Source organism: Oncorhynchus mykiss, chromosome 22 (genome assembly GCF_057628025.1).
Source record: "Oncorhynchus mykiss isolate SJ-2025 chromosome 22, ASM5762802v1, whole genome shotgun sequence".
NCBI classification, from domain to species: domain Eukaryota; kingdom Metazoa; phylum Chordata; class Actinopteri; order Salmoniformes; family Salmonidae; genus Oncorhynchus; species Oncorhynchus mykiss.
This window is the reverse complement of record NC_143043.1, coordinates 46,753,634-46,779,946: the sequence shown is the minus strand read 5'-3', so window position 1 is coordinate 46,779,946 and position 26,313 is coordinate 46,753,634. Positions and strand designations below refer to the sequence as shown.

Sequence of the window (26,313 nt, the reverse complement as noted above, 5' to 3'; positions counted from 1 at the left end):
TGTTATTAGCTATATGTTTCTGCACTTTTCATTCAGCTGGCCTATTTTACTTAAAATACGTTTTAAGTAAAATATTTGGTTGATACTGATAAAATAGAATGTGTCTGATTGGAATATTTATGTGACATTGATTGATAATATCTCTTCAAGGATAAATGTTACATGTATTTCAGGTTGTTTTGAATGGTGAATATTTGAATAAAGCCAAAATATCCGAAGGAGGCAAAAAACTGAGGAAGAATTGGACTTCAACTTGGGTAGTCCTGGACACGGATAAACTTCTGTTTTATAAAGACAGCAAGCAAGAAGCCCTGACAAATTTGGTAGGTTTTTGCAAGATCCTCACACCCTTACTCATACTCTCTCTCTCTCTCTCTCTCTCTCTTTATTTTTCTCTTACTCTCTCACTCTTTCTCTCTCTCTCTCTTACACAAACACAGTAAAGTACAAAGTGATGGTTCAGGAAAGTAAAAAGTGATTGTTCAGTAAAGTACAAAGTGATGGTTCAGTAAAGTACAAAGTGATGTTTTATTTGATTTATTTCACCTTTATTTAACCAGGTAGGCCAGTTGAGAACAAGTTCTCATTTACAACTGCAACCTGGGTAAAGCACAGCAGTGCGACACAAACAACAACACAGAGTTACACATGGAATAACCAAACATACAGTCAATAACACAATAGGAAAAAAGTCTATATACAGTGTGTGCAAATGAGGTAAGATAAGGGAGGAAAGGCAATAAATAGGCCATAGTGGTGAAATAATTACAATTTAGCTATTAAACACTGGAGTGATAGATGTGCAAAAGATGAATGTGCAAGTAGAGATACTAGGGTGCAAAGGAGAAAAAAAAATAACAGTATGGGGATGAGGTAGTTGGATGGGCTATTTACAGATGGGCTATGGTTCAGTAAAGTAAAGTAAAAAGTGATGGTTTAGTAAAGTACAAAGGGATTGTTCAGTAAAGTACAAAGTGATGGTTCAGTAAAGTACAAAGGGATGGTTCAGTAAAGTACAAAGTGATGGTTCAGTAAAGTACAAAGGGATGGTTCAGTAAAGTACAAAGTGATGGTTCAGTAAAGTACAAAGGGATGGTTCAGTAAAGTACAAAGTGATGGTTCAGTAAAGTACAAAGGGATGGTTCAGTAAAGTACAAAGGGATGGTTCAGTAAAGTACAAAGGGATGGTTCAGTAAAGTACAAAGTGATGGTTCAGTAAAGTACAAAGGGATGGTTCAGTAAAGTAAACAGTGACGACATTAGGTTGTATTATAACCATCTGAATACGAGGGGTCAATGTTCAATTACAGCCACAAATCAGCTTTCTAAGGGATTGCCAATAAGCATTATGAGTACCAATGTTGAGTGAACATTTACATTTAATTGTTTTATTTCTTAAACTGGCAAATTTATTTTAGCTTTGATCCCATGGCGTAGTACTCACCCAATGAAAAAGCAATGAGCAACTGTTTACCCCCTTGTGAAGAGGACTGCATATTGTGTGTGCGTGTGTGTGTGTGTGTGTGTGTGTGTGTGTGTGTGTGTGTGTGTGTGTGTGTGTGTGTGTGTGTACATATACAGTACATGCATGCATGTATATCTGTGTCTGTCTATGTGTGTAGTATGTGACTTTAATCCAGAGAGAGAGAGAGAGAAAGAGAGAGGTAGGAGCGCGAGAGAGAGAGGTAGGAGCGAGAGAGAGAGGTAGGAGCGAGAGCGAGAGAGAGAGAGAGAGAGAGAGAAAGATAGAGAGAGAGAGAGAGGTAAGAGAGAGAGGGCTTGGGTGGTGGGATTCTAAAATGAGCTTGCCATGCTATTTGATGAAGCTCAGAGGACTTAATCAAAGCACCCTCTCTATTACTGAGCCCCACCAGGGCAACGGTCTGTCAGACTCTCCCTGTCCAATAGTTCATTATGGGCAAGAGAGGCATTTCCACATATATTGACATATCTCACCCTTTTCCGATGAAAAACTGAAATAGTGGTTACAGTGGAGGGCTGGGTGGTGTTATGAAGAAGTACAATTTCGTAATTTGTTAGTCTTTGTTTTAGAGTAGAATAAACAGTTTGTTAATCTCTTGTGTTATCATTTGGTCGCTGTCGACAGTATTTAGGTTTGGGTCTGAATATACACAATGTCATCATCATCATACGAACTCAGGATATGATCTCACCTGCAGCGTGTACATAGTTCTGTAAGAAGAGTTATTTATTGACCAGAAACTAGAACGCTCAAATCATCCAACTAAAACAAGTGTAGTTTACTATGACTGAAGCAGGTTCTGGAAGTCAAATATCACCTGATTTGTCCAATACTGTACCTGTTAGCCATGGTAGTTCATTGAGTCTTCAGGGTTCAGTCTATTCGATGCTGATCATGAGGGATCTCAGTGAGCATCTTCCATTGGTCTAAAACGGCTTGGTTACTGTTGGTTGTGACAATGTACTGCAGTACTATATTGTAATACTATTGCAGAATGTCCTTATCGTCTTAATTTTCTACTGCATCTTTCAATGATTTCACCAGTTTTTAGATTGTTTAAACTTGCTGAGACCACGACAGGGAATTATATCTAAATGAGTTTCCATACCTTTTACACTGATTCTTATTTGAAAAGCAACATATATATATATACGTATATTCTAAATTACATTCTCTCTGCCTGAAAATTATACCATTCCTATTTTGATACATTTACACACTGCTTCTTTAATTCCATAGAGGATATCAATAAGATACTAAAGGTTAGAACTAGATGGTAATTTTCCATGAAGAAAATTGGTGCTTTTTAACTCTTTACAGTTATTATTGTGGTAATGGCAGACGTTGTTTGTTTTACTTTAGCCAAGAAGTTAAATATAGTCAAAATTAAATTTAGTAAAATAATTTCTCTGTTTACTTTGATAGACTACACTATCAACCTTATTACTTTGGATTGTGGGGCAGTTAGATCACATATTTTATCACAAACAACTACACTCAGAGTAGCATACTACACTTTTATTCAGTCTCCTAATACAATACCACAGTAAACTGTATGACAACTGTAGTAATAGAATACAGAAGGCAAAGAGGCATTGTTGAAGTTTAAAATAAATTTAAAAAAACGTATTTTCATCCCAAGCGTTTATCCCTTACTTCAACTGTACATTAATTTCTTAATCGAAGGATACAGCTGTTAAAAGAAAGTTATGACTGGATAGATAAATAAATAGGACAGGTGAATAAATGGATAGATAAATAAATAGGACAGATTAATAAATGGATAGATAAAGACGGATAGATAAATAAATAGGACAGATGAATAAATGGATAGATAAAGACGGATAGATAAATAAATAGGACAGGTGAATAAATGGATAGATAAAGACGGATAGATAAATAAATAGGCCAGGTGAATAAATGGATAGATAAAGACGGATAGATAAATAAATAGGACAGGTGAATAAATGGATAGATAAAGACGGATAGATAAAGACGGAAGAACAAATGGATGGAGAGATGAAGGGATAAAACAAGGTTATGTTGGACTGATTGGTAAAGGAATGAATGTATGGTTGAAGGGGTGGATGGTGTGTGTGATATTCTCTGATATTCAGATTTGAATAGAAGAGAAGTTGATCAACGTGCCATAAACCTCTACAGGATTGGTGGGTCCCCCGCGGGACTGTTGAGCTAACGTAGGTTAATGTGATTAGCATGAGGTTGTAATTAACAAGAACGTTTCCCAGGACATAGACCTATCTGAAATTGGCATAAAATGTAAGTTATTGTTAATCTAACTGCACTGTCAATTTACAGTAGCTATTACAGTAAAATAATACCATGCTATTGTTTGAGGAGAGTGCACAATTATGAACTTGAAAATGTATGTGTAAAATGCACATTTGGGCAGTCTTGATAAAACATTTTGAACAGAAATACAATGATTCATTGGATCAGTCTAAAACTTTGCACATACACTGTTGCCATCTGGTGGTCAAAATCTAAATTGCGCCTGGGCTGGAATAATACATTATGGCCTTTCTCTTGCATTTTAAAGATGCTGGTATTATCTTTTACCAGATCTAATGTGTTATATACTCCTACATTCATTTCACATTTCCACAAACTTCAAAGTGTTTCCTTTGAAATGATATCAAGAATATGTATATCATTGCTTCAGGTCCTGAGCTACAGGCAGTTAGATTTGGGTATGTCATTTTAGCCAAACCTTTACAAAGTGGGGCAGATCCTTCGTTGTTGAGAAAAGTGGTTAAGGTAGCTGATTAGTATCAAAAGTCCCAATGTTTACTCATTGTCTCATGCTTAGAATGTGCTCCCCCCATTGTTATAATTTGAAAGTTCTGAAAAGTTCCACGGCAGTTAATTAAACTGTGGGAAGTTAGCTAAATTAGTTGATGTTGTTACTAAAATAGCTGTACCTCATGATTGGTAGTAGATATTTCTGTGGGCTGCAATCCCGTTAACGGGATGATATGACAACAGCCAGTGAAAGTGCAGGGCGCAAATTCAAAACAACATAAATCTTATAATTAAAATTCCTCAAACATACAGGTAAAGGTAGTCTTGTTGTTAATCCCACCACAGTGTCCGATTTCAAATAGGATTTCCCGCAAAAGCACCACAAACGATTATGTTAGGTCACCACCAAGCCACAGAAAAACACAGCCATTTTCCCAGCCAAAGAGAGGAGTCACAAAAAGCACAAATAGAGATAAAATTAATCACTAACCTTTGATGGTCTTCATCAGATCACACTCATAGGACTTCATGTTACACAATACATGTATGTTTTATTTGATAAAGTTCATATTTATATAAAAAATCTGAGTTTACATTGGCGCGTTACATTCACTAGTTCCAAAAACATCCAGTGATTTTGCATAGCCACATCGATTCAACAGAAATACTCATCATAAATGTAGATGACAATACAAGTTATACACATGGAATTATAGATATACATGTCCTTAATGCAACCGCTGTGTCAGATTTCAAAAAAACTTTACGGAAAAAGCAAACCATACAATAATCTGAGACGGCGCTCAGAACAATCAAGTCAAAATAGCCACCATGATGTAATCAACATAAACCATAAATTACATGCTAAATATTCCCTTACCTTTGATGATCTTCATCAGAATGCACTCCAAGGAATCCCAGGTCCACAATAAATGCTTGATTTGTTCGATAATGTAAATTTTTTATGTCCAATTAGCTACTTTTGTTAGCGCGTTTGGTATACATATCCAAACACTCGTTCTGGTCAGCGTTACGTCGGACAAAAACTTCAAAAAGTTATATTACAGGTCGAAGAAACATTTCAAACTAAGTACAGAATCAATCATTAGGATGTTTTTATTATTATTCTTCAATAAGGTGCCAACCGGAGTATTCCTTCGTGTCTTCAGGAGCCATGGAACTTAGGTCGCTATCAAGTGAAATGCGCATGACCAGAAAATGGCTGACTGCCAGACACCTGATTCATTCTGCTGTCATTCAATCCCACAACACAGTAGAAGCCTCATTCATATTTCTATAGATGGTTGACATCTAATGGAAGCCCTAGGAAGTGCAACATCATTAATATCTCAAGGGGATTTCAATGGGAACTGTGTTGAGGACATACCAACCTCAGATTTCTCACTTCCTGTTTTGATTTCTCCTCAGGTTTTTGCCTGCCATATGAGTTCTGTTATACTCACAGACATCATTCAAACAGTTTTAGGAACGTCAGAGTGTTTTCTATCCAATACTAATAATATGCATATATTAGCAACTGAGACTGAGGAGCAGGCTGTTTACTTTGGGCACTTTTTTCATCCAAGCTACTCAATACTGCCCCCCAGCCATAAGTAATAGCAGAGAAGTATACCAATGTGTCATGCCCTCTAAATTTTTGTCTACGTTGTTGGGAAAAGTGGTCAAAACGGCAGCTGTTTTAAAAAAAGTTACAGAAAATGTTGATGCAGTCCCTGAAACAGCTGTAACATTTGATTGGTACCAGATAATGATGTTGTTATTTCAGATTTGAATAGCAGAGAAGTAGAGGAAGTTTGTCAAAGTGGTGAAATTACAGTATCTGATTTGTGTCAAAAGTTGCATTGTTGCATTTCCAGTGAATGGAAGTTGGAAGTAATGATATCTCATTAATGTGAATGAAAAATAAATACATCATGTTTTATAGTTTAAAAAGTATAAATAATATCAAAAAGTTGAATGCAAGTACTCTATTCCAGACCAGTCTGCACATTTTAAAGTTTGAATGGAATTTCTAGATTAAACGTTGTAAGAGGAGTAGCGTGCAGAAGAAGAAGAAGAAGTATGACGGAGATTTAAGTCAGGACATTTTCTTCTCAAGTGCCACCTAATACTAGAGAAAATGCAACACATGCACATTCTCATCTTACAGCATGATGACAAAAAAGTTCTAATAACAAACAGGAATCAGAAGATCTGTCTCTGCTCTTGGGCAGATTGCTTCCGTTTGTTCATTAATCGTGATTCATGACAAATATCTGGCCAAGATAGTGATAGCTGTACCCTGTTTGAAAACATGCCTATTGATATTTGTCCATAACTTTGGTGCTTTTATCCCATTCATAACACAGCAGTGAAACAACTTATTACAAACCACCTCTTATCCCTCTGTAGAAACCTGGATGCAGTCCTGATGGGATGGATCTCTGTGGGGCTGTGGCTGAATGGACAACGGAGAAGTCCAGCCGGAAGAACGTGCTTCAGGTGTGGACATTTGGTTTATGTGTGAAGAGGATCGGTAGTTTACAATAAGACTGAGCAGCCTGCAGATTGTCTGCTTTGGTTTTTGAGGATGGGATGTTATTGAGTGCACTCGTTCCCTGATGATTCCTACAGATAATAGACTCAACTTCTTAAGACATTTGATACATTTTTCATGAGTCTTTGAGTCAACCACCTGTTCAGAAAAGACATTTGCATTTAGTCAGATTGCATTTGAAGGTGATGTCAGGCCAGCGTCTTACATCTCCTCAAAACAAATGGCCTTTAGATTAGTAAATTAGACTCTTAAAATGTCACAGTACTATCTTCTTATTGCCTTTTGAAGATGGTATTTTGATAAAGGCTTAAGGCAGTAAAGCAAACTGATGATCGATTCATTGGCAGTGGCAGCGTAAGTTTTCATGGGGGGGGGGGGGAAGCAGAGGGATGAAATTCACTGATTACGGGAGAAAAGGAAGAGCAGATTGCTTAAGATACTTCATCGCTGCTGGTCGCTACTCTGCTGCACAGTATTTCAGCCCCAAAATCTTAATGCGGTGAAGATTAAAATGGGAATTACAGCATAATCTTAAGTAATCCAAGTGCTGACAACATTGTCAATCAACTCTAGGATTAAAGTTAAAATTAGCACGGAAAGTTACTGTTAATTTTGCACCAATCAAGACACTGATTTACAATCTAAGAAATACCTCACAAAGATGTGCCTGTCAGATGGGTAGATGCTAGAATATACAGTGCCTTGCGAAAGTATTCGGCCCCCTTGAACTTTGCGACCTTTTGCCACATTTCAGGCTTCAAACATAAAGATATAAAACATAAAGATATAAAAATGTATTTTTTTGAGCAGTGTACATGAAGCATTCTTATTTTGCACCCAGCGCTCTGCTATCTGCCACTTTTATTCTCTCTGAACCACCCAGTAAGGAAGTGTCCTCCCTGGATAGTGTTGATATCCACAGGCTGCCCAGCCAAAGATCACAGGGTCACGAACCTGATAAATGTTGTGCCTCTCAGTCAGTCAGAGTTCACTTTCCTAAGACCTCAATGGCACCATCTGTTTTCCTCCGCAGTAGTGTTTCAGATCAGCGACATGACTGCCGGAAAACCTGTTCTTCCTAGAGGAAGTTATGGGTAAAACGATAGAGGAGAGCTGGAACGGATCCTTTAAGACAGGGGTTCCCAAACGTTGTCACTCAGGCCCCCCCTTTCAGCATTGGGGAACATCTCGCCCCCAACGTCATTTCTACGTCCACAAGCATTGTTCATGACACAATCTGTTCACACCCCTCTTGTGAGCGGAGAGAAAATGTTGCGCTGGTTTAAGGCTTATTTCCTGCAATTCTACACATTTTGTCATCGATCAATCAATCAAATGTATTTAGAAAGCCCTTTTTACATCAGCCGATGTCACAAAGTGCTATACAGAAACCCAGCCTAAAACCCCAAACAGCGAGCAATGCTATGCAGGTTTTCAGAGAAAATGTTGCAGTATTTTAGCTAATTTTCTTGCAATTCTATAAATGTCCTACACATGTCTAATGTGTAGTCATGTGATATTTGAGTAAATCGAACATTACAACCCAAATCTATGGGCAAAGAAACCATGCTGACATGGGCTAGTTGATCTGGACATTTCTGACAAGTTATAAATAGTCCCTTATGTTATGTAATGACTGATATGACAAGAGGAAAACACCTTGTGAATTGTACTTTTACAACTTTCAAGAGTAAGTTGAAAGCCGGACTGAGTTCCTTAACAAAAAAAAAAAAGGCTCCCCACAGCTTGGGAACCACTTCCTCAAGGCAACCCCCCCCCCCCCCCCCCCCCCCCCGATGTTTTCTTCTATCTAAAGTTGAACGTTTAGTGAATGTGTGATCAACTGAGGAAGTGGTTCAATAACTCTATGGCGCTCCTGCAAGAGGATGATCATGGTTAGAAGAGCGCTCTGGTTTGGCTCGAGGGCAGCTGAAGGAAAAGTCATCGTTTGGAAATACATGTTATTTATCTACCCAGTTTATGCATTCCCCTTTTATCTTCATGTTTTTCTTTATGTTTTTCTTTATTATCTTTATCATTGTTGAAAGACAGTTGGTGGCACACAGGTCTTTTAGATTCCACAAGTAAAGGAAAGAGGATGGGAATGGAGGAGGGTGTTATTGAGGCCATTGTCATCCAAAGTATTTATTCAGCTGCAGGGTCCTTTTATACATGACAGATGTTCCTCAGCCTTCCCTTCACCTCCTCACTCATCAAAATCATCATCTGTGTTTATGAATAGATGGATATTGTTCTTCGTGATTCACTATTGCAATTCCAGGAGCTTTAGGAAGGAGGGACACTGGTTACTCCCCACTCCAGCTTAGTGACACACTTGGTAAATAACCCTCACATGGTCTCTACATATGAGATTTTTAAAATAATACCAAGGTTCCCGTCAGCATTATCACTAACACAGCGTTGACTAAGTGAAAAGTAACCTTGCAGAAACACAGAGAGGGGAGCTCTGATCTTTGTACTTGGACACCTGAGGGAGCCCCGTATCTCGTGTCAGACACACTGAAAGAATGCATACTGAAAGAACACAGTTCCAAGCTGTTGTCAGTTCTTGTGACATCACATGCGGATAGACAAGAAATACACATATCAGACTGCATTATGAGATAAGTCATTGTTCGTCACAAAGCCGCCTTATGTATCATAAGATAGCATATGATAGCAGAATTATCCAAATTTTGTAAAAATATAAACAAATGTTGTTTTGTTTTGTCATTTAGCAGACGCTCTTATCCAGAGCGTCTTACAGTAGTGAGTGCATACATTTTTTAAAACTTTTTTGTACTGCGTTCACTGAAAAACAAAGGTTGTTCAAACTTCACTCTTTGTACAGTGACAAAAACCAAACCATTTGAAGAGGCAGAGATGGAAGAGGGAACAGAAAAAGCTTGGGGAACCCCAAACCAGACCACCTATCAGGCTAACACTGTCCGATTAAAGCCAGATACAATGAGCAGAGCTCTGTATTCTAAACTGGACTGTTGAGCTAACTTATGTGAATTATTGAGTGGTGTCATACTGAAAATAATATTTCAAAATGTCTGGAGACCAAGAATGGAAATGCCTGCACACTGTCTTTATAAGCAATTGATAAGAATTTCAACCCATATTTTTTTTTTATAACTACCGTCAGCATTGATGAAAGCAGACAGTCTGTTTGAAAAGGACTAACGACTCAAAGCGCCTCCCGCGAGGCTAATAAAGCCAGACATATCTCTGACGTTGCTCAACAAATAAAAAGGAGCACAACTTTGAATAAGTGGTCATGCATTTTTCATGCTTTTCTGCATATCTAAGTGTTTGAGTCTGGCTTGAGTGAGTTAAAAGCAAATAACAAAAGGAGCAGAAAAGTCAAAAATTGCATCAACTCCTCTAGTAGAGAGACAAACAGTAGGGTAGTGTCAAAGGCGTCTGGTTTTATCCACGGGCCGCTTCTACGGAGTCGTCGACAGCAGCATCCTTCTCTCATCACTAATTGATTCTTTGGAGGTTTGGGCGACTCTCGCTATGAGCCTCCTGTACCCTATCTTGTCTGACAAACATGGTTCTCATAGTCATAATGTGGAAAAACAAACTCCAAAAACATCCATGGAGAGAGGACAGAAACAACTGGGAGGATGAAATAGAGCCCGGGGCTAGAAAATAATGAGTCCATTTCAGTGAAGGAGCTTTAACCTGCCACCGCCCCAAAAAACATTGCTTGTCTTGACTAATCAACAGGAAAGTTTAATATTATTGCGAAAGACTCGTAATCACGTCCGAGAAGTATGAAGCATCCTTCTGAGTGTCGAAGGTGAATCATACTGTGAGGAAGAGGGTGGGTGACTGCGTTGAGGTTAGCACAATTTATGATCTTCGGTTTTCTGAATGAGCCTCAACCTTTCTAGAGTTCAGTCAGATTGACAACTGTCTTGACTCTTGTTACACCAACACAGAAAGACCAAACAACCCTGAGGTGAAGTGTATGTGGAGTAGATAAGAATAGCTGGATTGATTACACGGATCAATGAATATATTCACTACTTTAAAAAAGTGAAAGATCAGCGCAGTAGATGTTCAGAGCAGGTTGTAGTTTGTAGTATTTTTAGTAGTAGTAGTCCGGTGTCTACTGGTCCGCTGATCCGGGGATGTAATCGTACAAATCTGCTGACCTGACTAGTTTAATACCCTTCTGTCCTAAGCTCACAGTGCCCGATTGCTTCCAGATGACCAGCCTCAATTTCCTCGGTTGTGGATAGGAGTGGCTCACTCCCAAAATGGACATCGCATCACACACAGATAGAGAGATCCTCTCAGACACAGACTGTGCTTCTACTAGCCAACACTACTTCAGTGAGGTCTAGCACCTATGACCTGTTGTTAAACCCAATAGGAAGCTCCTACCTTCCATAGTGTTGATGATAGTGGGCATCGGCCAACAACTAGTCATTTATTTTTTTTAAATCCAGCCTATACTAGAATGTTAATGGGAAAGTTAGTCGGGGGAAAATAGCAATATCCAGACCATTTCATTTACCTCTCATATTCCTTCATCCACCTCCCTCTTGTTCTCTTGTGCTTCCGGCTGGAGGGCAGAGACTTTACCACCAAGACATTCACCATGTTGTAGCGATGCATGTCTCCGCGGTGTCACAGAGCTGCGGGAGTCTGGAGCTGTTGAACAGTGTTATCATGCATTAAGCAGCGTTTCACACACTGCACAGGGGTTGATATGCTTGGGAGTGACTTTGTGATTAGTGTTATGGTTAATGGTCTAGGAGGATGGCTAACTCTTTAAGGCTTTAAGTAGGGAAGTGGTATTATTGTACATCAATCTATTCAAATAATAGGCTTTTATTTTGTTTTGCTATGAGATGAAGGCATGTCGGTCTGTCACTCCGTGTTCTGGTAGAACTCTTCTAATGTTGTATTTTTAAAGGTACGGATAGCACTTAGATGACTTTCCAGCTCAGAATAAAATGGCAGTTCTCCACTCCACACTCCATCTCCACTTTGTTACCATGTTATTACACTGTTATGCTGAGCTCTGAAGTGAAGTGGTACTGCGATCTGTATATCTAGTCTCTTGATTTTTATTCATCCCTGAAACATTTTACCCACAAACCATGTAAATAAAATAGATACAAATGATGACAGCCTTAGAAAGATTTTTCCCTGTAACCCTTAAACACAGATACTTTATGACAACAGAATCACAACAGTCCCAGATTAACATTGAACCACTAGCTGTCATCTGAGTCTTGACACCTACAAGACATGGTCAGGTTCACCATGTCAGTCCATCATCTGGTCCCCCCCCCCCCCCCAGCTCTATCACAACTGGCCGGTATCGGAAGTCCTATAGGGTGGTGCACAATTGACCCAGCGTCGTCCATGTTAAGGGGAAGGTTTGGCCGGGGTAGGCCCCTTTATCATTGTAAATAAGAATTTGTTCCTAACTGACATACCTAGTTAAATAAATGAAATCAAAGTTTTGCATCAGCATTGCTTTTAGGTGACTGTGCTGTTGTAAGTTACCTTCGTAATGTTCCCTTTGAAGTGAGTCTCTGGGGACTTAATCTGTTGAAATGACAGTTTCTCTCTGGGAGTTCTCTTGTGGTGTGGCCCTTCATCCTCAAAGCTGCTTACATTGAAGTGGGCATTAATTTGTTTTTTTCAGAGAAACAGTGAAAGTATAGTGTGTGTTAAGCGCCAGAACGGTGGAAGGATTTAAACCTCCAACAGCAGATTGCCTTGGAGATTCAATTTAGAAATAAACGTCAGTTCAGTTAAACCATAGGACTTAATTCTAGCCAGATATACATCACACGATGTTATACCTTTCCTTTGTGGGGAGATGAAGCATCGCAAAAAGTTAGGGTCATGGAGCAAAGAGAAGTGAACAGAGACATTTGTGGGTGATGAATTGTGGGGATTAATTACAATTTCTAGCAAATGATGGAACATCCTCATCACAACTGTCACCTTGGCCTTCAATAACTCAGCAGTACATTACGGCATTAACATTCTGCTCAGGTCAGACCTGAAGAAGAAGTACCAACACAGAGATTTCCTCTGTTATTGTAAGAACTTATCTTTCTGTGAACTATATCGTTGCAGTTTTGACACATCTACAAATATTTTGTTGCAAATTGGAAATAATTAACTTGGCAAAATAGAATGCTTCAAAGTTGCATTGTTCCTTTATGAGGAGCCATAATTAATGTTTAATTTAAAAGCCACATGCAAATGTAAAGGCACAAATGGCAGTCTCCTCTCTCCTCCGCTGTACATATTTAAATATTAATGGCTCCAGTCGAAAGAAAGCCCAGACATTCAACACCCTCTTTATTAAGAAATGTGATCAAAAATAAACATGTATTTCCTATTCTTTTTCATTTCTAAAAGTAAAACATTACATTGCACTACATTTCACTTAGTCAAAATGCACAGGAAAGCTTTGACTTGTTTTGTATAGTTACAAAGAGCTGAATATATTCTATATATAATATATTCTCTGAATAGAAGTCATACTCTTTACATGCAGTTGTTGTACTGATATATGAACATCATTGGCCCAGTTTTCCATTGAATTGTCAAAACTGATTATCTACTATAATACCTCACATTTTAATAACAGTCATGCAGTCAAATGAAACTATTGGTCTGTTTGTTATGAAGATCATTGTTATTTGGCGGGCATAAACTATACAATTAATGTTTTATTTGCCGTAGTCTGTAATTTACCAATGAATATGTTTGCCAATGGTTTTGTTTGACTGTGGAGACCTTTCATTAGCCTGCACCTCCAACACAGTCTGTAGTGTTCTCTAGCAGGCACCTCCAACACTGTCTGAAGTGTTCTCTAGCAGGCACCTCCAACACTGTCTGTAGTGTTCTCTAGCAGGCACCTCCAACACTGTCTGTAGTGTTCTCTAGCAGGCACCTCCATCACAGTCTGTAGTGTTCTCTAGCAGGCACCACCATCACAGTCTGTAGTGTTCTCTAGCTGGCACATTGATATAAGGAGCTGTTTGGGGATCTGCTTTCATGTAGATTAGCATCTCCTGTAAAACATTTGCCTGACAATAAAAAGACCATGATAATTAAAATCTCCAAACCCTTAGTTCAGGAGCCCCGGCGCACGTCAGGATTAGAATAATATCAAGGCGTATTAATGAGTTTGCGTCCCAGCAAACCTACAGCTCAATATGAGCCTGATGACAGAGAGGTGGTGCCCTACTGTACCTTTGTGTCGTCTCAGATTAGGACAGCTGACGTGTGAACATGGAGGCTGGTCAGGGCCCTGTTTAGTTAAAGGAGCTTATCTCCATTTTTCATGAACAGAAGGAATAGACAGGGAGCGTCTGCCGTCATGTCTCCTCGCTGCTTCAGATAATCTTTCATGCATCTTTGACCGTGCAGCTCCTAAAAAAAAATGTGTTTGATATATTTTTAACCAGTTTGCTCTCCCTTTTTGATTAAACTTCAGAGGGAAGAGTCTGTCTTATCAGGAAGTCAGATAGACTTTGGTGTAAGCCAGACATTTCAATAGAAGGCTTCCGTTTCTAAGATGACAGAAGAAAAGGACATAATGTTCAGGATGCTTTTCTGTATGAGGATCCCACAGACTACATGTTAAATCCTGAGTCTTAAACCCCAATACGAAGAGGATTGTAGGCTAGCGTCACCATGATATGGACTCATGGTACTTCATCAGAGATTACAAGTTGGAGGGAGCAGATAGTAAACGTTTACTAATATTGGTTTCCTCTTTCAAGGCCTAGGAATTTAATTTGACATCCATGCACATAATTCAAAAAAATCTGCCCAAATCTCCCTACGAAATCAATGATTTACAGTGGCTTGCAAAAGTATTCACCCCGTCTTGGCATTTTTCCTATTTTGTTGCCTTACAACCTGGAATTAAAATCAATTTTTGGGGGGTTTGTATCATTTGATTTACACAACATGCCTACCACTTTGAAGATGCAAAATATTTTTTTATTGTGAAACAAACAAGAAATAAGACAAAAATACAGAAAAATGTACTGTGCATAATTATTCACCCCCCCCAGCTCCAGCTTCTTCAAGTTGGTTCGGTTCTGCTGGTGTACAGATTCTCAATTGGATTTAGGTCTGGGCTTTGACTAGGCCATTTCAAGACATTTAAATGTTTCTCCTTAAACCACTCAAGTGTTGCTTTAGCAGTATGCTTAGAATCATTGTCCTGCTGGAAGGTGAACCTCCGTCCCAGCTTAAATCTCTGGAAGACTGAAACAGGTTTCCCTCAAGAATTTCCCTGTATTTAGCACCACCCATCATTCCTTCAATTCTGACCAGTTTCCCAGTCCCTGTCGATGAAAAACATCCCCACAGTGAAGCATGGTGGTGGCAGCATCATGCTGTGGGGATGGTATTCTCGGGGTGATGGAGGTGTTGGGTTTGCACCAGACATAGCTTTTTCCTTGATGGCCAAAAAGCTCAATTTTATTCTCATCTGACAAGAGTACCTTCTTACATATGTTTGGGGAGTCTCCCACATGCCCTTTGGCAAACACCAAACTTATTTTCTTCTTTAAGCAATGGCTTTTTCTGGCCACTCTTCCATAAAGCCCAGCTCTGTGGGGTGTACGACTTAAAATGGTCCAATGGACAGATTCTCCAATCTCCCCTGTGGAACTTTGCAGCTCCTTCAGGGTTATCTTTGGTTTCTTTGTTGCCTCTCTGAATAATGCCCTCCTTGCCTGGTCTGTGAGTTTTGAAGGGCAGCCCTCTCTTGTCAGGTTTGTGGTGGTGCCATATTATTTCAATTTTTTTAATAACGGATTTAATGGTGCTCCGTGGGATGTTCAAAGTTTGTGATATTTTTTTATAACCCAACCTTGATCTGTACTTCTCCACAACTTTGTCCCTGACCTGTTTGGAGTGCTCCTTGGTCTTCATGGTGTCGCTTGCTTGGTGGTGCCCCTTGCTTAGTGGTGTGGCAGACTCTGGGGCCTTTCAGAACAGGTGTATATATACTGAGATCATGTGACAGATCATGTGACACTTAGATTGCACACAGGTGGACTTTATTTAACTAATTATATGACTTCTAAAGGTAATTGGTTGCACCAGATCTTATTTAGGGGCTTTATAGCGAAGGGGGTGAATACATATACACTCACCACTTTTCATTTTTTTTATTTTTCAGTTTTTGAGACAAGTTATTGTTTCATTTCACTTCACCAATTTGGACTACTTTCTGTATGTCCATTACATCTAAATAAAAATATATTTCAATTACAGGTTGTAATGCAACAAAATAGGAAAAATGCCAAGGGGATGAATACTTTTGCAAGGCACTGTACGTGAAAGGTGGAGAGTAAGGGCTTCGAGTGGTGCAGCGGTCTATGCACTGCATCTCAGTGATTGAGGCATCACTACAGACCCTGGTTCAGCAGTCTAAGGCACTGTATCGCAGTGCTATAGGCATCACTACAGACCCTGGTTCAGCGGTCTAAGGCACTGTATCGCAGTGCTATAGGCATCACTACAGACCCTGGCTCAGCAGTCTAAGGCGCTGCATCTCAGTGCTAGAGGCATCACTACAGACCCTGGTTCAGCGGTCTAAGGCACTGCATCGCAGTGCTAGAGGCGTCACTACAGACCCTGGCTCAGCGGTCTAAGGCGCTGCATCTCAGTGCTATAAGCGTCACTACAGACCCTGGCTCAGTGGTCTAAGGCGCTGCATCTCAGTGCTAGAGGCATCACTACAGACCCTGGTTCAGAGGTATAAGGCACTGCATCGCAGTGCTAGAGGCGTCACTACAGACCCTGGCTCAGCGGTCTAAGGCGCTGCATCTCAGTGCTATAAGCGTCACTACAGACCCTGGCTCAGTGGTCTAAGGCGCTGCATCTCAGTGCTAGAGGCATCACTACAGACCTTGGTTCGATTTGTGATTGGAAGTCCCAGAGCTTTGACATACTGATGTATATCCTTTCTGCCATCATTTTACAATTATGAGAAGCTGTGAATGGCAATATGAAACGTAAATATATTAAGTCCTAGCTAGCTCTTTCCCCTGTGGGAAAAGAGAGGGAGCTCAGTGTGTTGTCCACCATATAACATTTATAAGGGGAACAGACTGTAACTAATGCAACATTCATGCAAAGACATCAAACTGAGGTTATGAAACCACCTATCCAAGTCCATTATGATCATGGGGAGAAGAGGTGATTAAACACCACAGACCAGTGCTGTTATTTCTAGGATATAAATACATGTATTGTGTATCTGATTACAAATAAGTTACGCTAGAGAACAGAAAACAATATGCTCAGAGACTATGATGTGTGTGTTTGGTTGTTTTGAAAGAACTTTCAGATTCACCAGTGAGCCTCTCCGTAACCCATTCCCCACAATGCAGCAGTGTGATTGCAGAGGCTATTACTGACACATCGTGGGGCCGCCTCCAGGAAAAACACTGTTCCAGAGCAAACATGCTTGTTCAGATGCTTGTAACCCAAGAAGAGAGGGGTGGCAAACTCACTCTGACAAGGATTGGGCCCGTAACCATTTCCCCGCTTTTATCTGGCATCCCAAAGTAATGCTGCTTAACAGTTCTTGACGCTTTGTAATGAAGTCAGAAAAGTCAGCTCCACAATAGTCCCAAACTTTGAAGGTCCATGTAGAATAACAACCTATCTGCACACACATACCACAGACATACACACACACACACACACACACACACATTCATTGATGTCTGTGTTATGTTTTTCACACGTGTGCTTGTGCGAGAGGGAGAGAAAGAGGGAGAATGTTGTAAGCAGGCTATCTCCATTGACTTACATTGGATTTGCTTATTTTTTATGCTGTTTAACATAATTTTGATTCTAATCAATTTTATACAGTTATAAGGTTTCAGAGTGGATTTTTTAAAATCATTATCTTTCAACATATAGATTATTTTATCAAAAGGCAGGTTTTGTTAAATATTTACCAGTTATGTAGAACCTAATAGTTCCCACACCCACCCATCCATAACCTAGAACTCCTCTAGTCTAGACATACCCATGAGTGTGAGTGGATTCATTTAAATATTATTTTTATATGTATATATTGGTCCAGACAATTATTATGATTTGAGAAAGAGTAAAGAAGCTGAAAAAATGACTCCATGGAATTTGCTCCTACTGCATTTCTCAGGGTGTGTATGTGTGTGTGTGTGTGTGTGTGTGTGTGTGTGTGTGAAGTGACAATAACAACCTTATTTGCTGTATACTATGTAAGTATTGGAACTAGGCAGTTTCTAAAGAAAATAGCAATGGGGAGCTTCATCAAATGTCTTTGGAGGTGTTGGCAGAAGGTTTTCTTTTGCCGGAACATTTGCTGTTTCTGACAGTTTCTGAAAGACAAAAACAGTGACACCTCGACAGATTGTTTGAATGCAATAATGTTTTGCATTCACTTTTTCCCGAACCTAAACCCATGAATTCTGAAACATGATATACTCTGATGAAAACTACAGTAGCACTACTTACAGAGGTATCCTACACACTTCAATGCAAATTATGTTCTGTTCGCCTGTTCAATTCTACTGTATGGTATAAACCGCACACCCTGTCATCTACTAGGATACTAGGATACTAGCCAGGCTTCCCCAAATATGTTTTCATAATTTTATGTCAATTTGCCAGTGGCTGAATCTCACCTGAGAAATCATCAGAGCGAGGGAAACAGCTCCCCTCTGTCTCAGTATGTGTAGCCCATGTATCTGATGCTGTCTGGACAGGGAAACAGCTCCCCTCTGTCTCAGTATGTGTAGCCCATGTATCTGATGCTGTCTGGACAGGGAAACAGCTCTCATCTGTCTCAGTATGTGTAGCCCATGTATCTGATGCTGTCTGGACAGGGAAACAGCTCTCCTCTGTCTCAGTATGTGTAGCCCATGTATCTGATGCTGTCTGGACAGGGAAACAGCTCTCCTCTGTCTCAGTATGTGTAGCCCATGTATCTGATGCTGTCTGGACAGGGAAACAGCTCTCCTCTGTCTCAGTATGTGTAGCCCATGTATCTGATGCTGTCTGGACAGGGAAACAGCTCTCCTCTGTCTCAGTATGTGTAGCCCATGTATCTGATGCTGTCTGGACAGGGAAACAGCTCTCCTCTGTCTCAGTATGTGTAGCCCATGTATCTGATGCTGTCTGAAACAAAAGAGTATAAAATGTTGATTGATTAATGCCAGCAGGCATTTGGCCTCCTTTCATAAAAAAAAATATAATTAGCCAATCAGTGTTGAGCTGAGCTCAACTGTGGGTTGTACTGGTGCAACAAAAAAAAGTTACGTTTTTGGTAAAAGCCAACTGTGCATGACAACTGGTGCATGACAACTGGTGCACGCATGCCTTGGGGCATATTTTGTGCGTACGCAACGAATATAAATAATTTGAACATGTATTCACAGGACTTGATTTATGAAATGTGTTTAAAAACAGTAATCCCCATGTGACCAAAGACTAAATATACTGTAGTACAATATCAAAAACTCCCATTGTAGACAAACGCTTTGACCGATTTAAAACATGTTGTCTAATTTGGCCATCAACAAGGTTAGAGAACATATGCACTAAAGGATATTTCCATTGTGAACATGAATGGTTAATTTAGGAAGATAACTGCAAAGATAACAGTTTCATCATTTTGTACGGTATGAGATACCATATCTGCTCATTTGACCATGTCAGTTGCAAAAGATGAGCAAACATTTTTTTTTTTAAGTTCAAAACCACTTGATGTCGTCATGGTTACAGTTATTCTGTTTGACGGCGCCAAATGCTGTTACTGCACTGTTGGAGAAATGCAGAACAGGCCCGATATTAAGTTGACAAGTATCACGCTAATTATGTTTTCCCCTCTGAGAAGACAGTCTGCATTTGTCTCTTCTTGTGGCACACACACACACACACACACACACACACACACACACACACACACACACACACCATGCACAACGTGAGCTTGATGTCACACAGACACAGATACATTAACAGGCACGTCACTGATAAGACTCTCAGCAGACCGAAGGAATGCATATCAAGGGCTGCTGATGCTGGAGTGAGCACATTCTTACCAAATCACGTCGATCAGTGGGTGTCATTTAAATGTAATTCAAATGTAAATACGTATTATTAGTTTAGGGTATTACGAATTTGAACGTATGCCATTCGGTTTGCGTTATGCTCCACTTCATGGGAATACATTAGAAAAAGACCCGTTAATTGTTGTACCTTTTTATTTAAGTCAATTTGAACCTTTGTTCCAGATAACAACCAGCTCCGGCAGTGAGTTCCTTCTCCAGGCTGACAATTACCACACTATTTCTAAATGGCATGACGCTATTAAAAGGACAGCTGACTATTTGGTAAGCAGTTTGCTGTTTCTTATAGACATTATAGACTGAAGTTATGACATTTCTGAAGTCTTTATGATTTCGGACATTGAAACGATGACTATAAATCATTCAGAACACTGTTTAGTCATACCATGCTAACCAAAATGAAAGTAAAACAATTCCCTAAATCATTGACTCCAGGTCAAACGTATGATTTTATGTTTCCACATAGTGCAAATAATCACATTGACATGCTATACTGAAGCAATAATACACGAGTGAGTGTGGTACAGTATATGGCTAAGGGCAGTTCCTTAGGCACGACACAACGTGGAGTGCCTGGATACAGCCCTTAGTCGTGGTATATTGGCCATATACCACAAACCACCGAGGTGCCTTATTGCTATTATTAAACTGGTTACCAACGTAATTAGAGCTGTCAGCCAATCAACATTCAGGACTCGAACCACCCAGTTTATAATGAATAATGAGTGATAGTAAAGAGATGTGAAGCCAGTGACCTTTGGACTGAAATGTTTTAACCTCCTTTCTGTTCTAGTCTAAAGGAGCTGCTGGGAAGGCCTCTGATAAGCCTGGCATACGAAGGGCAAACAGCACAGAGTACCTGCCTAGACATGGGTTGCCGAGCAAGACCCTGTCACTGCCAAGACCTTCACCGGAGTCCCTCTGCACAAAGGAACCCAAACCTGAACACAGACGCTCACTCAGTAAGTTGTCTCCAATGACTAGCTAGTTCTACTACAGTTGCTTATTCAAAACAGTTCTTCATGTGTTGGTACAAGCTTGAACTCACAAAAGTATGCTGATTAAAAGTTGTCTCTTCTCTGTGCTACTGCAGGCATTCAATGACTCAGAATAGCTTTTTCTAAGGAAGTGGTTGCTCGTACATTTGCATAATATACACTACCGTTCAAAAGTTTGGGGTCACTTAGAAATGTTCTTGTTTTTGAAAGAAAAGCACATTTTTTGTCCATTAAAGTAACATCAAATTAATCAGAAATACAGTGTAGACATTGTTAATGTTGTAAATGACAATTGTAGCAGGAAACTGCAGATTTATTATGGAATATCCACATAGGTGTACAGAGGCCCATTATCAGTAACCATCACTCCTGTGTTCCAATGGCACGAAAATTTGAAATAATCACTTGACAACAATATATTTTGCTTTGCATCTCTGTGTACTCCAAAATGTACTATAAGACATATCTCAAACGTGTTTCTTGGATGACAAAGCTAGTCCATAAACAAAGCTAGTCCATAAACAAAGCTAGTCCATAGACAAAGCTAGTCCATAGACAAAGCTAGTCCATAAACAAAGCTAGTCCATAAACAAAGCTAGTCCATAAACAAAGCTAGTCCATAAACAAAGCTAGTCCATAAACAAAGCTAGTCCATAAACAAAGCTAGTCCATAGACAAAGCTAGTCCATAGACAAAGCTAGTCCATAGACAAAGCTAGTCCATAAACAAAGCTAGTCCATAGACAAAGCTAGTCCATAGACAAAGCTAGTCCATAGACAAAGCTAGTCCATAAACAAAGCTAGTCCATAAACAAAGCTAGTCCATTGACAAAGCTAGTCCATAAACAAAGCTAGTCCATAAACAAAGCTAGTCCATAGACAAAGCTAGTCCATAGACAAAGCTAGTCCATAAACAAAGCTAGTCCATAAACAAAGCTAGTCCATAAACAAAGCTAGTCCATAAACAAAGCTAGTCCATAAACAAAGCTAGTCCATAAACAAAGCTAGTCCATAGACAAAGCTAGTCCATAAACAAAGCTAGTCCATAAACAAAGCTAGTCCATAAACAAAGCTAGTCCATAAACAAAGCTAGTCCATAGACAAAGCTAGTCCATAGACAAAGCTAGTCCATAGACAAAGCTAGTCCATAGACAAAGCTAGTCCATAAACAAAGCTAGTCCATAGACAAAGCTAGTCCATAGACAAAGCTAGTCCATAGACAAAGCTAGTCCATAAACAAAGCTAGTCCATAGACAAAGTTAGTCCATAGACAAAGTTAGTCCATAGACAAAGCTAGTCCATAGACAAAGCTAGTCCATAGACAAAGCTAGTCCATAGACAAAGTTAGTCCATAGACAAAGCTAGTCCATAGACAAAGTTAGTCCATAGACAAAGCTAGCTAGTCCATAGACAAAGCTAGTCCATAAACAAAGCTAGTCCATAGACAAAGCTAGTCCATAAACAAAGCCTTTTGTTAGATTGACAAGCAGTGTCTGGACTTCCTTTAGACATGGAAAAGTTCAATTGGAGTAAAAACTAGAAAAAGACAGTCATGTGAGAGACTCCTGGAAGGATAATAACATTGCGAATCTAAGGAGAGAGGAAGGGAGAGGGTCAGGTAGAGAGATGAGGTGAAGCGTTATATCAACTTAGGCTGTAGCATTGTAGAGGCATATTTTTATACTTATTTTATTTATATCACCTTTATTTAACCAGGTAGGCAAGTTGAGAACAAGTTCTCATTTACAACTACAACCTGGCCAAGATAAAGCAAAGCAGTGTGACGCAAACAACAACACAGAGCTATTAACAAACGTACAGTCAATAATACAGTAGAAAAAGTCTATATACAGTGTGTGCAAATGAGGTAAGACAAGGGAGGTAAGGCAATAAATAGGCCATAGGGTGAAATTATTACAATTTGGCAATTAAACACTGGAGTGATCGATGTGCAGAAGATGAATGTGCAAGTAGAGATACTGGGGTGCATTTATTTTTATTTTTATAAATAACAATATGGGGATGAGGTAGTTGGATGGGCTATTTACAGATGAGCTATGTACAGGTGCAGTGATCTGTGAGCTGCACTAACAGCTGGTGTTTAAAGTTAGTGAGGGAGATATGAGTCTGCAGCTTCAGTGATTTTTGCAATTAGTTCCAGTCATTGGCAGCAGAGAACTGGAAGGAAATGCGGCCAAAGGAGGCTTTGGGAGTGACCAGTGAGATATACCTGCTGGAGCGCGTGCAATGGCTGCTGCTATGGTGACCAGTGAGCTGAGATAAGGCAGGGCTTTACATAACAAAGACTTATGGATGACCTGGAGCCAGTGGGTTTGGCAACAAATATGAAGCGAGGGCCAGCCAACGAGAGCATACAAGTCGCAGTGGTGGGTAGTATATGGTAAAACGGATGGCATTGTGATAGACTGCATCCAATTTGCTGAGTAGAGTGTTGGAGGCTATTTTGTGAACGACATCGCCGAAGTCAAGGATCGGTAGGATAGTCAGTTTTACGAGGGTATGTTTGGCAGCATGAGTGAAGGATTCTTTGTTGCGAAGTAGGAAGCCGATTCTAGATGCAATTTTGTATTAGAGATGCCTAATTTGAGTCTGGAAGAAGAGTTTACAGTCTAACCAGACACCTAGGTATTTGTAGTTGTCCACATATTCTAAGTCAGAACCGTCCAGAGTAGTGGTCGGTTGAAGAGCATGCTTTTAGTTTTATTTGTATTTCAGGGCAGTTTGCGTTCCATGGACGGAGAGTTGTATGGCATTGAAGCTCGTCTGGGGGTTACTTAACACAGTGTCCAAAGAAGGGCCAGAAGTATACAGAATGGTGTCGTCTGTGTAGAGGTGAATCACAGAATCACCAGCAGCAAGAGCAACATCATTGATGTACACAGAGAAAAGAGTCGGCCCGAGAATTGAACCCTGTGGCATCCCCATAGAGACTGCCAGAGGTCTGGACAACAGGCCCTCCGATTTGACACACTGAACTCTGTCTGAGAAGTAGTTGGTGAACCAGGCGAGGCAGTCATTTGAGAAACCAAGGCTGTTGAGTCTGCCGATAAGAATGTGGTGATCAACAGAGTCGAAAGCCTTGGCCAGGTCGATGAATACAGCTACATAGTATTGTCTCTTATCGATGGCAGTTATGATATCGTTTAGGACCTTGAGCGTGGCTGAGGTGCACCCATTACCAGCTCGGAAACCAGATTGCATAGCGGAGAAGGTACGGTGAGATTCGAAATGGTCAGTGATCTGTTTGTTAACTTGGCTTTCAAAGACCTAAAAAAGGCAGGGTAGGATAGATATAGGTGTTTAGCAGTTTGGGTCTAGAGTGTCTCCCCCTTTGAAGAGGGGAATGACAGCGGCAGCTTTCCAATCTTTGAGGATCTCAGACGATACGAAAGAGAGGTTGAACAGGCTAGTAACAGGGGTTGGAACAATTTCGGCTGATAATTTTAGAAGGAGAGGGTCCAGATTGTCTAGCCTGGCTGATTTGTAGGGGTCCAGATTTTGCAGCTCTTTCAGAACATCAGCTATCGGGATTTGGGTAAAGGAGAAGTGGGGAAGGCTTGGCCATGTTGCTGTGGGGGGCGCAGGGCGGTTGACCATGGTAGGGGTAGCCAGGTGGAAAGCATGGCCAGCCGTAGAAAAATGCTTATTGAAAATCTCAATTATAGTGGATTTATCAGTGGTGACAGTGTTTCCTAGCCTCAGTGCAGTGGGCAGCTGGGAGGAGGTGCTCTTATTCTCCATGGACTTTACAGTGTCCTAGAACGTTTTGGAGTTTGTGCTAAAGGATGCACATTTCTGTTTGAAAAAGCTAGCCTTTTCTTTCCTAACTGCCTGTGAATATTGGTTCCTAACGTCCCTGAAAAGTTGCATATCGAGGATGGCTATTTGATGCTAATGCAGTACACCACAGGATGTTTTTGTGCTGGTCAAGGGCAGTCAGGTCTGGAGTGAACCAAGGGCTATATCTGTTCCTGGTTATACATTTTTTGAATGGGGCATGCTTATTTAAGATGGTGAGGAAAGCACTTTTAAAGAATAACCAGGCATCCTCTACTGATGGAATGAGGTCAATATCATTCCAGGACACCCGGGCCAGGTCGATTAAAAGGCCTGCTCACTGAAGTGTTTTAGGGAGCGTTTGACAGTGATGAGGGGTGGTCATTTGACCGCAGACCCATTACGGACGCAGGCAATGAGGCAGTGATCGCTGAGATCCTGGTTGAAGACAGCAGAGGTGTATTTGGAGGGCACGTTGGTTAGGATGATATCTATGAGGGTGCCTGTGTTTACTGATTTGGGGTTGTACCTGGTAGGTTCATTGATCATTTGTGTGAGATTGAGGGCATCCAGCTTAGATTGTAGGATGGCAGGGGTGTTAAGCATGTCTCAGTTAAGGTCACCTAACAACACAAGCGCTGAAGATAGATGGGGGGCAATCAATTCACATATGGTGTCCAGGGCACAGCTGGGGGCAGAAGGTGGTCTATAGCAAGCGGCAACGGTGAGAGACTTGTTTCTGGAAAGGTGGATTTTTAAAAGCCTACTGAGCCTAAAAGCCTATATTAGCCTACTGAGCCTTTCTATAGACAAACATAACACCATAGCGTTCCTTTTCACTTCATTTAACAGTGTGTCTCTTTCTCTGTGTGTTCTTGAGAAGTGTTCAAGTCTTCCAAGCTCACCTACAGCATGTCGGACAGTGCTGATAAGAATGGGGTGAAGAACAGACTCAAAAAGTTCATCACAAGACGGCCCTCTATGAAGACTCTACAGGAGAAAGGCATCATCAAAGGTATAAGAGTATTCTGCCAGGATACGTTGATTCTTTTCCACCACACAACACATGTTGTGAGGAACATAAATCTTTCAAAATGTATTGCACATTTTGACTACCTTCTTTCACTTTGGACTACGCTTCAATCAGAAAGAGGAGACTGAACTGTAGCTGTGCATTCCTCGATGTGACGTCACAATTGGATCGATCATTATTTATAACTATAGAATAACCAGTGAAGATAGTGAGTTATTACACTGATTTGAAAACGTCTCTTGTCCCCGTACAACAGAGATTGATACAATTATACTGAATGGATTTTTATTTGAAAATAAAACAACGACACACCAATCTACATGAATCACATAACCACATAATCCATTTCTCTCAAGGGGAACTCATTTATTGAGCCCACGGTTGAAGGATAATACACTGTTAAGGCATTATTTAAACACATTTGCAATCCTTAGAAGAAGGTAACAGTATTTGGAATTTCTCCCAGATTCAAGGAGACCCTTTAATGTGGTGTCTATGGGACAAACCCTTGATCAAAGGGAGAGGACATTATTGACGGAA

At 40.2% G+C, this 26,313-nt stretch overlaps 1 protein-coding gene across 2 annotated transcripts in view; it reads left to right on the top strand.

Annotated features, from left to right (window-relative positions):
* LOC110501886 (rho GTPase-activating protein 15) overlaps positions 1-26,313 on the top strand; it is an 82,825-nt gene that overhangs the window by 4,066 nt on the left and 52,446 nt on the right. Inside the window, exons 4-8 of one of the 2 annotated variants that reach the window (XM_021579739.3) lie at positions 174-323; positions 6,659-6,748; positions 20,111-20,209; positions 20,739-20,907; positions 25,624-25,755. In XM_021579739.3, the coding sequence (XP_021435414.2) occupies positions 174-323; positions 6,659-6,748; positions 20,111-20,209; positions 20,739-20,907; positions 25,624-25,755 (640 nt within the window). Of the gene's footprint in view, positions 1-173; positions 324-6,658; positions 6,749-20,110; positions 20,210-20,738; positions 20,908-25,620; positions 25,756-26,313 lie in introns of both variants that reach the window. The other variant, XM_021579738.3, reaches the window with a different exon arrangement.